Source organism: Camelus dromedarius, chromosome 9 (genome assembly GCF_036321535.1).
Source record: "Camelus dromedarius isolate mCamDro1 chromosome 9, mCamDro1.pat, whole genome shotgun sequence".
In the NCBI taxonomy this organism is placed as follows: Eukaryota; Metazoa; Chordata; class Mammalia; order Artiodactyla; family Camelidae; genus Camelus; species Camelus dromedarius.
The window spans coordinates 20,003,676-20,015,618 of NC_087444.1; the positions used below are offsets into that span (position 1 = coordinate 20,003,676).

The following is an 11,943-nucleotide window of genomic DNA, read 5'->3' on the forward strand; positions in this document are numbered from 1 at the left end:
CAATAGGTGTGGAAGGGGACCCAAGAATTCGCACATCTTAACTATCAGAGAGACGTAAATCAAAACTACAATGAGGTATCACCTCACATCAGTCAGAATGATCATCATCAAAAAGTCCACAAATGATAAGTGCTGGAGAGGCTGCGGAGAAAGGGGAACCTTCCTACACTGTTGGTGGGAATGTAGTTTGGTGCAGCCATTATGGAAAACAATATGGACATTCCTCAAAAGACTAAAAATAGACTTATCATATGATCCAGCAATTCCACTCCTGGGCATATATCTGGAGGGAACTCTAATTCAAAAAGATACATGCACCCCGATGTTCATAGCAGTACTGTATACAATAGCCAAGACATGGAAGCAGATGACTAGATAAAGAAGTTGTGGTATATGTATACAATGGAATACTACTTAGTTATAAAAAAGGATAAAATAATGCCATTTACAGCAACGTGGATGGACCTGGAGATTGTCATACTAAATAAGGTAAGTCAGACAGAGAAAGAGAAATACAATATGATATCACTAATATGTGGAATCTAAAAAAATGACACAAATGAACTTATTTACAAAACAGAAAGAGACTCATAGATGTAGAAAACATAATAGTGGTTACCAGGGGAAAAAAAGGGGTGGGAGGGATAAATTAGGAGTTTGAGATTTGCAGATACTATCTACTATATATAAAACAGATGAAAAACAAGGTCCTACTGTACAGCAGAGGGAACTTTATTCAGCATCTTGTAATAGCCTATAATAAAAAAGAATATGAAAAGGAATATATATGTATATAACTAAATCACTATGTTGTACACCAGAAATTAACACAACATTGTAAACTGACTATACTTCAGTAAACAAAAGAATTTGCATATCTGACAAGGTCCCAGGTCTCCAGTTGAGGACCACGGCTCTACAACCATCTCTGACATGGGCACAACCTCCCTGGGTAGCATTTTGTGATGTCCAAAATGACTGAGGGAGGGAGGCTGTTCCTGGAGGCTAGATTTTTACTTCATACTAAACATACTGTTGCGATGGGATTTTTGAAAAATGGATTGGACTGACATGGAGCTAGGCCATGCCCTTTTCTAATTTTTCTCAGCTGAGTTCTGTCCCCAAAAGCCTGTGAAAATGCAGCCTGGCAGCCCAAATGCCAAGGCCGTCTGGTCACCCCCTCCCTGCGCTCCCTGGGAAGAGGTGTCCCACACAGTATCTACCACATTCCTGGAGCCAGGGAGAGACTGTCCCTTTCCTAACTAACCCTCCCATAGGCTGGTGCCCCTCATTAAAAGAAAAATAAAACACAGAGGACACGTGGGAGGGCTGCAGCTGATGGAGAGCGCTTCTAAATGTAAAGTAACAGCTAAAATAATAATGTAAATAAGGGCTCTTTGCCATGTCTCCCCCATGGCTCACATTAAAAAGCAGATGAGAAACCTGCTACTGCTTGGCTGAACTTTCTGAAGTGTCTGACTAGTGTTTATTTGGCTAACATCTGCTAATGACAACAAATACCATGGGAAACTAACCCAAGAGTCGGCGTTTTCAACGTGCTTTCACATACACAATAAGTGTGAGAACTGTCCTTTCTTGAGCACAATGGGGACCCCTCACTCTACACACGCCCCTCTTTTCTCTTCAGAGGAACCCTGGGACCAGGGGACTGTGGTTTCTGTTTTACAAGGAAGGCGCTCGGCCTTGAGATGCTCAGTGACCTGCCTGCGGTCTGGAGAGCCAAGGACTCAGACCCACGGAGTCTCACTCCTAAGTGTGCGCCTCTCACCTGGCCAGGCCAGAGTGTGGGCTGCTGTTTCTGGGCTGTGTTCACTTTTTCTTTGGGGTTTGGGGAATGCTCTCAGGTTCTCCATAAGTAAGCCGGGTATGTGTGGCCAGGCTAAGGAAAGGCTGGGGGATGCGGAGCCATGGTGGGGTAAGGTGGAGGCAGTCTATGGAAGAGGGAACCCAGAGGCTCCGTGGTGTAGACTCAGGACTCTGTGGGGACTGGCTTTCTTGGTGGAACAAGTCCTTTCAGATGTTCAGCTGAGCTGACCATGATACAAAAATACTCCACACCAACTGGGGACTCTCCACGGCAGGGGAGCAGAGCTGCAGCCTTTAAAGAAACATCTGGTGAGTCTGAAGCAGATTCTGTGTTTATTTTACTGCTCGAAACTGCAGTAGTCCTAATCACGGTTTTACTGTGGTGGCTTTCGTGGTCTCGCACGTCTCCATTCAAACATTCCTAACTCTGGGAGGAGGTCTATCTCAGGGATACGATGGCCTGACATCCTGTTCGGGCTCGAATATTATTGAGGGCTTTTGGGGTGGGAGTCGTGAGAGAGGAAGGTTCCAGTGGTCTAAAACCTCCAAATCAACGGTGTCTGTGCCATTTTGTAAAATCTCCATTTCCCCTTTAATTCTGTCTGTGGAAGAAAGAATCTGACTATAATCAACCAATCCATGCTCTTTTCATCATCTCACCGCAGGCTCTAGCCGTGTTATCGTGAAGTGCACAGCAAACATGCATCAAATATTTCCGTGGTACTTGGGCTCCGAGGAGAAGGGCAATTTAAGAATGAGCCTGGGTGTCCATTTTCTGAGAGTGCTAGCTCTGCGTGAGGGGTGATGCTCGAAGCCAAACCAAAATAAGCCTGACCTCATCTGAGTTTTCTGAGTGCAGCAGGTGCAAGTTTGGAGAATGCCATCTTTGGGCAGCCGACAGTTGGAAGAAATACCTGAATCCTGTGTGTGTTGCTATTCTCTGCCCAGTGTTCCCACATCATTCCATCTGTAGATTCACTTGACTCCAGAAACTTCATTTTGTCTTCCTCTCTTGGGCTTTGGAAATGCAACCACTGGGACATCTGCCAGTGCTAAATAGGTTTGAAGGCAGTGTCAGACTTTTAGAGCCCAGAGGTTTCTGCCCATGCTGTGTATGTATTTTGGACTGAGAGTCCCATGGTTTAAAAAATGTATCTTTTACCCATTTTTCAGTGGCATTAAGCAAAGACAAACAGTTCCCTGAATCTGAAAGATTCAGTTTGAGTTTTTACATTTCCATTTGATTCTTGTTTAAAAGTTTTTAATTTAATTTTAAAAAGATATCCAGGAGAAAAAGATTTCCAATATAGGCAATGCATCTGTAATTCCTTGCCTTTTTCTTTCTTTTTTTCCTACTTTTTTCCTGGCCTTTTTCTCTTCTCTCCATCCATCCCCCCATCCACCCACCCAACAAACATTCATTAAATACCAAGTAGGTGCTAAGCATTAGTCCCTTTACTCACATTGGTCACTTCGGTTCAACACATAGTCCAGCTGTGAAATGTAACATTGCTCAAGTGTGGGTGAAAATCCAGAATGCAAATTAGAGACACTTGTGCTTCTGTAAGCTGGCACTGCTTTCAAATGCTAAGCAATCCCATTCAGCTGTTTCCGGGTATAGTGGAAGGAGCATGATGTTTGGAACCAAATAGATGTGAGTTCAAATCCTGCTTCGTGCTGTGCTGTTTTATAGTTTTGTGACTGTGGGCAATTTCCATTCAATGCTATGGGGTTCATTTCTTTATATATAATGTGAGAATATGTTGTAAGAATTCAACAAAATGACGTATGCAAAGCACCCATGTTGGACATGTTTTATGGTAAGTTCATAATAAGTGCTATTTCCCTACTCCTCCCTCTTCTGTTCGTTCAACATTCATTCAACAAACATTGTTGAGAGCCCAGTATGATCGGACACTGATCTAGGTGCTGGCGTACAGCAAAGAAGAGAATAAAGTCTTTGTCTCTGTGGGTTTTACACTCTATAGCAGTGTTGGACAATTTGCACTACGTCAGCCAAGTGCTATGGAGAAAAATAAAGTAGGGTACAGGAATACGGGAATGCTCGGAGAGCGACTTATATAGGTGGTCAGGAAGATAACTTCTTTCTTAAGGTGACACTTAAACACAGACCTAAAGGAAGTGAGTTCTTACCATCAAAAAAAAAGAACATCTCCTTAGTTACCAGGGACCGTGTCATCTGCATTTTCTAAGTAAGCAGTGCATGAATATTTGATGAATAAATGAAAGAGCGAATATTTCTATTTGGGTGCTCACAAGACTTATTTCTACCTTATAGAGCAACTCGCCAGTTTACTCGAAGAAGCTTTCCCGTAATTTCCCATTAAACATGCTAACATCTTCATATTTGATCCTGGGCAATTTGATCCAGGGTTCTCAGACTTGTCATGTCTTTTGGAGAAAAGGGCAACGTGACATGGCACCTACGTAGATTCTTTTCCTTTCTTTCTGAAGGTAAATCCTGGACCCTGACCCAAGATCACTTAGAAAGGTACCTCGTGATCTGGCCTTACAAACCCCTGTAATTCCACCGGAAACCTCTCCTATAGGGGAAGGCTTCCCACAGTCCCAGACCTTGCCCTTCTAAAGGGGTCCAAAGTACTAGTCACTGACTGTGTGAGTAAGGGGGCAGTGGGGGAGGACAGAGTGTAACTGAGCAGGACCCTAGGGGGCCTCCCTGGGACAGACCCCTCCCTCATATCCTCTGCTGGAGCTGCTCTCTGAAGGACTCAGATAATAGTATGTCATGCGTATTTCCTGAGTTTTTCAGATGCTAAAAACCACCACCAAATGGGAGAAATTAACTACTTGATGACCATGAGCACGTAGCTCCAAACCTACTGGCGCCTAAGGATTGATCACCATCAACCAATCAGAACTGTGCACAGCCGATCACACACCTTGGGCTGCCCCACCCTTACCTGGCCTTTAAATATGCTCAGCTGAAACCCTTCAGGGAGTTCAGGGGTTTTGTGGGCACAAGCCATCCATTCTCCTTGCTCGGCCCTGCACTAAAACTTTCTCTGCCCCAAACTCTGGCATTTCGGTTTGTTTGGCCTCACTGTGGGTCAGGCGCATGAACTTGAGTTCGGTAACAGAAGGCCTGGCTGAGTCCCAGCACAGACCTGAATCCCTGCAGTCCCCAAACCAACTTAACATCTCAGCAGCTCTCCAAATCAGAGGAATGCTGGCGTGTTCATTGTCTTTCAGGGGAGTCAACAGACCAAAGGTCAAGCAGGTGCAACATGATCCTGGTCATCTGGAAAATTTCCCAACCCAATAGATCAGTACAGTGCTTTGTAAACTTTAACGTGCTTGTGAAGGGATCCTGTTTAAATGCAACAAGTACCCAAGTGATATCTTTGCCATTGGTGTGGTCTGGGGTCCACACTTTGAGCATCAGGCCTCAAGTGGTCCACAAACTTGGCTGCACTTTAGAGCTTTTAAAAGCTGTAGCACTTAGGTGTTATCTCTTACCCATCATCAATTAAATCAGTGTCTGGGGGGGATCAGACCCAGGCATAGGGACTTTTAAAAACTCCTTAGGTGATTCCAACGTGCACCCAAGTTTGAGAACTATCGCAATTGGCCAAGAACATGGGCTATATTTCAAGTTGCAGGTGAAGGGGATTAATATTTGATAAGCACCATATAGATATTTTAGGCATTCAATGAACATTCCAGATAGATTAATTTCCAAAGTAGTAATCAACTTAAATTACACCTAATACTTGTATAGCTTCTTATAATCTCACGAGAATTTTTTATTCACCTTTCATTTAATTCTCTGAATTCACTGAGGTAGAAAGCACATGGTTGATTTTTTAAGACGAGTAAAATGGAATGCATTATCTGTGACTTGCCCAGGATCAGTCAGCAGGAGAGAAGTTCAGTCACTATGACCCCCGGCTGTCTGCTTTCCCCAAGTACCCCGCCTCATCTGGAGTTGGATGCACAGGGATGGCCGTGTACAAGTCATGTCAAGGACACTGGGCACATGGAGAGTGAGGGGGCTGCAGTCACCCTACCAAAGATATTTTCCCTGACCTACAGATGGATTAGGAGACAGACCTGGACAGAGAATGCAGCTCAGCCTGTTGGGGTCCTGGCAGACTGAGAACTGTGGCACCAAGATGCTCACCAAACAGCAGCAGAATCCAGAGGCCCACATTGCACAGGGTTCAGGTTCCACCACAGATGATGGATCTAGCCCTCCCTGCCACCCCCCAATGGAGCCTGATGGTTGATCTGTGCTGGAATCACCACCTAAAAATTATTGGGAAATGACCTTCTAACCAGCATTGGAAAATCAGTCAGAAGAATAACCCTCTCCTGCTGGCAGAGGTCATTTCCAATCATTTTTAAGTACTGATCCTGCCACTGAATACCCAGGGGTGCTCAGGGTGAGCCCTTGGGCAGGTCAAGTGTGGGAATGAGCTGAAGTCGGGCCCCTACGTGGGAAGAGCAGACAGACCCCCGCAGAGGGGACGCTCAGGAGCAGCCTAGGACCCGAGAAGCAACGGGAGCAGCTGGTCAGCCTGGAGGGCAGCTACCGGCATAACGTAGCTACTTCTGTGCCAGGACCCCAGGCTGCCTGCCCGTCCAAGGGACTAGTCCACCCTGAAGAAGTGAACCGATTCTTCCTCTTCACAATGTGGAAAGCCTTGCTCGGCTGCGTAGCTCACACCCAGCGAGGCTGCATTGCTGAGGGGCTCAGAGCAGTCTAGATGGATCTCAAGATGCTTTTGAGCTCTCACTTTCACTCATTCATTCAACAAGCATTTACAGAGCATCTGGATAGAACTATGTACAGAGCGCCCGCCCTCCAGAGCTAGACCCCGGCCGAACAGAAAGCAAGCTTTGAGTACAGTGCCTCCCGATGCCACTTTCCTTGGCCTTGGTCCGCCCTAAGCTCTAGTGATGTGAGGTCTCCCCTTCCTCCCCTTCCCCCGCAAACCCTGCTCTCACTCAGAGCTCAGACTTGGTCAGGTGGAGGAGTAAATGAGGGCAACATCTTCAAAGACTACCTCTGCCAGAGGGGCTGGACGAGGGATAAAAGTTTCACCTAAAGGAATGAGGCTCGGTGGCCAAATTTTAGGAAAAAGCTAGCGAGGTGAGAAAATATTTCAGAGCTATCACAGTCTTAGCTCCTGTGGATCCTTCCCCGCCCTTGTTTATGTGCCCAGTAAATTCTTCTCGTTTTCACAAACCAGTTCTTCCCTGTCATGCCTTCTACATTCTCTCCCTGAGGACCCCGTGCTGCCCTACTATTAGAGCGACCCCATGGCTTTGCGGCTTTTCATTTGTATTTCACTGTAATTCCCACATGAGGCCGTGGGCCCCCTGAGTGTTCACGTTCCCTGTATCCACAGCGCACCCCAAGGCCCAACCTAGGTCAGTGACAGATGTGTGACTCACTGATTGGCACTTCAAGGTCCCTAGTCAGGCAGTGACCTCCTCACCCTGTGTGTGGGGCTGTTTCTGGATGTTTCAGTGTCAGTCCTTAAAGCAACAGACAAAACATTGACACAGTACCTTTGGATTTTCATCAGAACATGATGGCCCTCATGTGAGGAGTGATGAACTTCTAGTTTGTAAACTTCTAACCCCTAGAAATTCCCCAAGTTTTTCCCCCTGGGGCTGGCAACTCATCACTGGAGAGGGAAATCAGTTTCATAGGTTTGGGTCAGTTTCTTTTTTTAATGAACTGCAACAGAATAAAATAGAAAAGAACAATAAAATAGAAGACAAGAGAATTTGTTAAGCCAAGTATTCCCCAAGTAAGTGTTGTCCTATGAGACTTGTTCCACTTGTGTATGTCTGTGTCTGTGTGCACTAGGTCACAGGGAGTTATGATAAAAAACAAACATGGGAAGTCACTTTCCTAAACTGTTTGGAGGAAAGGACCCGACTCTCCCTGCACTGTCTGCCCAGGGCGGAGATCTCACTGCCTCGCGGATGTACCCTGGGAACTGCCTCCCCCTCCTTCTATCCTGGACAGACCCAGCCCTGGACATGGCAGAATATTTTCCTTAGTGTAGGTTTGGAGTCCAGGGAATTAAGAAGGCAACATAGGCTTTTTTGACCACGGAGAAAATTTAGAGGCTCACATCCACCCTCTCATGGGATTCCTGGAACCATTTTTGTCTTGGATCCTGAGGAGCAGCCTATATCTGACAGGTATCTCAGCGAAGGCCCACCTCCCCCTATGAAGGGAGCCCAGCCTCCTCCCTGGCTTCTAGCATGAGCAGTGTCTCCAGTACTATGTACTTCCCAGCCCTGCTGGTATTATGGCTGCATCGTCAGGCCCAGGCCCACAGGCTGAGGACACTATTTAAGGAGACTCAAAATAATCCTGAACAGGGCATCCAACAGCTCCTTGTACATCATTGTCTCATTCGATTCCAGCAGTTACACAGTGTAGGGGCTAAGACTGGCTTCACCTGCACTAGTTGAGTGACCTTGGGCAACTTTGCCTCTCTGTGCCTCAGTTTCCCCACCGATAAAATGGGGATAGTAACTGTAACTACCCCATAGAAATATTGTAAGGAGCAAACTGTAACTGTTCAGGACCCTGTGGGGCTTTTCCAGGACAGACCCCACACCCCGTATCCTCGCTGGAGCTCCTCTCTGAAGGACTCAGATAATAGTATCTCATGCATATTTCCTGAGTTTTTCAGGTGCTATAAACCACCACCACATGGAAGGAATTATCTATTTGATGATCATGAGCACGCAGCCCCCAGACATTCTGGCGCCTAAGGATTGATCACCATCAACCATCAGAATTGTACACAGCTGATCACACACCCTGGGACGCCCTGCCTTCATCTGGCCTTTAACAGTGCTCAGCTGAAACCCTTAAGGGAGTTCAGGGGTTCTGGGGGCCATGAGCCATCCGTTCTTCTTGCTCAGCCCTGCACTAAACCTTTCTCTGCTCCAAACTCCGAAGTTTTGGTTTGTTTGGCCTCACTGTGTGTCAGGCATGCAAACCTGTCTTCAGTAACAAAACCAGCTACCACACACAAAGTGCCCAGAACTATCCCTGCACACAGTAGGCATTCAATAAATGTTAATTATTATTAATCATCTCATAAGTCTGTATGATAGTTATTATTTTTCCAGATTTAATAGGTAAGAAAATGAGGCTTAGAGAAACTAAATAACCTGCCCTATGTGTTGTGCCCAGTAGAGACAAAGCCAGAACATAAGCCCAGATCTCCTGACTCCAAGTTTTATGACCTCTTTCCCCTAATGATTTCGGAGACTGTGGGGCATCAGACTACCCCCTGTGCTGAACTCCATTTTGTATGTCTCTGCCAGGAACTCAGATCAAAGGCAGCTGAAGGGATGCTGAGCCCAGGGCAAAGTCCTTCTCAGGATTTTGCTTGGGAGTACAGAAGTCGTCTTTGGGAAAGGGTTTTTTTATCTTTTTAGCTCAAAGGTAGTTGATATACAATGTGTTAGTTTCTGGTGTACAGGATGGTGATTCAGTAATACATATATATTCTTTTTCATTATAGGTTATTACAAGTTATTGAATCTAGTTCCCTGTGCTCTACAGTAGGACCTTGTTGTTTGGGGAGATAGATTCTTGGGGGAGTTTGTGTGTGTTAATATGAGAGAATCAGAGATAGGGGTCATTCTTGCACTGGCATCTTTTTGAGTTCTCGGCTAAGTGAACAGTGATGGACTTATGTGGTAGAATCCTTATGCCTTCAATTAACTTTTCATAAAAATGTCTCTATCATTGAGTAAGGCAGTTCGAGATGGAGATGATAAAGTGAGTGAGGATTTCATGGGTTCAGTAGCAGCCGTGCTGTTTGTCCTGGCTTTTTCCAGCCTGCCATTTTCCTATATATTTAGCACAAAGACCTAATAACTGTCTCTGTTTTCTCTTTGCTTGTAACCCACAGAGGGAACTGAACTTCCACATTCAGCCCTCAGGATGGAGCCCGAGGAGAAAAATAATGCTAATCGTGATATTTTTAAATGCTTAGTTTTTTGTCTACTAGATCTGTCATGACCACACTACCATGTATAAATCCTCTGAAAAATAGGGATTTGTATGATGATCAGGAGACACAGGATTCTGCAATGCTTTTTATTTTTAGTTGTTTATTTAATGAAGGTACTGGGGATTGAACCCAGGATTTTGTACATGCTAAGCACACGCTCTACCACTGAGCTATACCCTTTCCCTGCAATGCTTTTTAAATTATCAAGGATATTTTGATGTTTTGGGGATGGTTTTCCTGGATTTCATTACAGTCAATTTTTTTTTGAGGATTAGAATCCACATGGGTTTTATATGGTAATTCAGTTCATCAAAGTATTTGATTATAGTGTATGTCAATTATTTCTCAGTAAAACTGGGGGAAAAAAGAAAGCATCTGATTAAGCTGAGCTTTCTAGTTGTATCGGTTAATAAACTGCTGTGATTCTCAAATAGTCCTTTTCACAGATTTGTGCCTGGGCTGAGCTGGGTGTGGGGACTGCTCAGGGATCTTGGTGTCTACTAGAATTCCTGGCACTCGCAGGTGCTCCTGAGTGTAAGCGATCTGAAACTGTCCAGGAGGCACTGCAGGACGGGTTCCTGGGGCCCTCACACAGGATTAGAAAAGGGGCCCCTGCTGCCAGGTTTGCAGACAGGCCGTGTAATGCAGATAAAATAACTGCCTTCAGCATCCTCCCTGAACTCACACCAAGAACCTTCTGAGAAAAAAAAATCCCCATTAATGAACGTGCAGCTAAAATCTTCCTACATTTACGCTGAGAGATATTGACTGAAACTGAGTCACGAGAGAGGGGCATCGCTTAGTGGTGTTTCCCAACTGACCCGTGAAGAGAGGCAAGGTCAAATGACTGCTCCTCCCCAGGGGACTTGCAGGAGCAAGAGGAGGGAATTGGCACCCAAACTACCCCCAAATTTCATATCAGCCAGGCTTTTTAACAATAGTTTTAGCCCTCTCTGAGAAAAACGGTCTCTGGATCTATTGCCCTTGAGAAATCAAGAGGACCACTGGATGACAGACTATACATCAGACCCAGGCAACGTGTAGCACATTCGACTGACCTGTCTTAAGGGTCTGGACCTACCCCTGTTTTTTGTACATTCCAGCTTTGCAACAAGAATGTCTTCAGACGTGCCTATGACTGAAATGGGGCAAGACTTCAGGATGTATTCTCGGCACCCTCATGTCCCCGCCTCCCAAGTGCTGGCCCGCTCACGCTCACTGGACCCCACGGCCGGAGGGGCCCCCTCTTACCTCCAGCACGATTTCTTTCAGCTGGAACTGTTTCTGTGCGACTTTATCTGAAGACACGGGCTCATGGTAGTAGAGGCAGAGCAAGTCATATTTCTTCAAGACCTGCTTGAAGTTCTTCTCCGTGAGGCTGACCACGCGGTCCTTGCCGTCATAGATGGGGAAGTTCAGCCCCTCCTCTGCCCTGCAGGAGGACAGCAGGTAGACCCCCAGGATGAACAGGTGAGTTCTCTTCATCAGGGCGAAGTGTTGTTTGTCTTTCCCAGAAATACCGCGTGCAGGAAAGAGGATGGACTCTTAGAAGACGTGCTGGGAGGGGTGGGGAGCAGAGAGGCCGATTTCGTCTCTCTCCTTGGCCCTCCCCAGGCCGAGAACCCCCTCTTTGCCTTCTCGGGCTGCTAACTGTAATTGTGGGCGCAGGACGGAGTGGGTGGAGGCTCACACACATGCGTGCTTAGAACAAGAGCCAGGCTGGGCAGCCAAGCCCCAGATACCTCGCATAGCTCTGCCCAGCCCCTGTCTCATCAGGAACTCCATTTTTAGGATGCAGTTGTTTCGGGCTAAAAATAAATCATGCAATGAATTAAAAAAAAAGTTAGATACGGCACTGTTGAGGGATTCGCTGGTACAGTTTGTCAGGGTGGTGGAGAGCGAGGAGGCAGGAGGGAGACAGGGGAACGTGTGCATAGGAAATAAGGAGGCTGGGAAGGTCAGAGGAGAGAAATAAACTCAGTGGGAGGAGGGGAAAATGAGGAGAGAGAGAGATGGGCCAGTGGCACCAATGAGCAAATGGAGAGGCTGGGATGTTTACAGGGCCACTCAGATGCTA

The 11,943-nt window shown here is 46.1% G+C and overlaps 1 protein-coding gene across 1 annotated transcript in view; it reads right to left on the minus strand.

The window, feature by feature from the left end:
* CASQ2 (calsequestrin 2) overlaps window positions 1-11,572 on the minus strand; it is a 57,248-nt gene extending 45,676 nt beyond the window's left edge. Inside the window, exon 1 of the mRNA XM_010980703.3 lies at window positions 11,118-11,572. Coding sequence (XP_010979005.1) covers window positions 11,118-11,351 — 234 coding nt within the window. The 5' untranslated portion in view covers window positions 11,352-11,572. The remainder of the gene's footprint in view (window positions 1-11,117) is intronic.
* Between the last annotated feature and the right edge of the window lie 371 nt (window positions 11,573-11,943).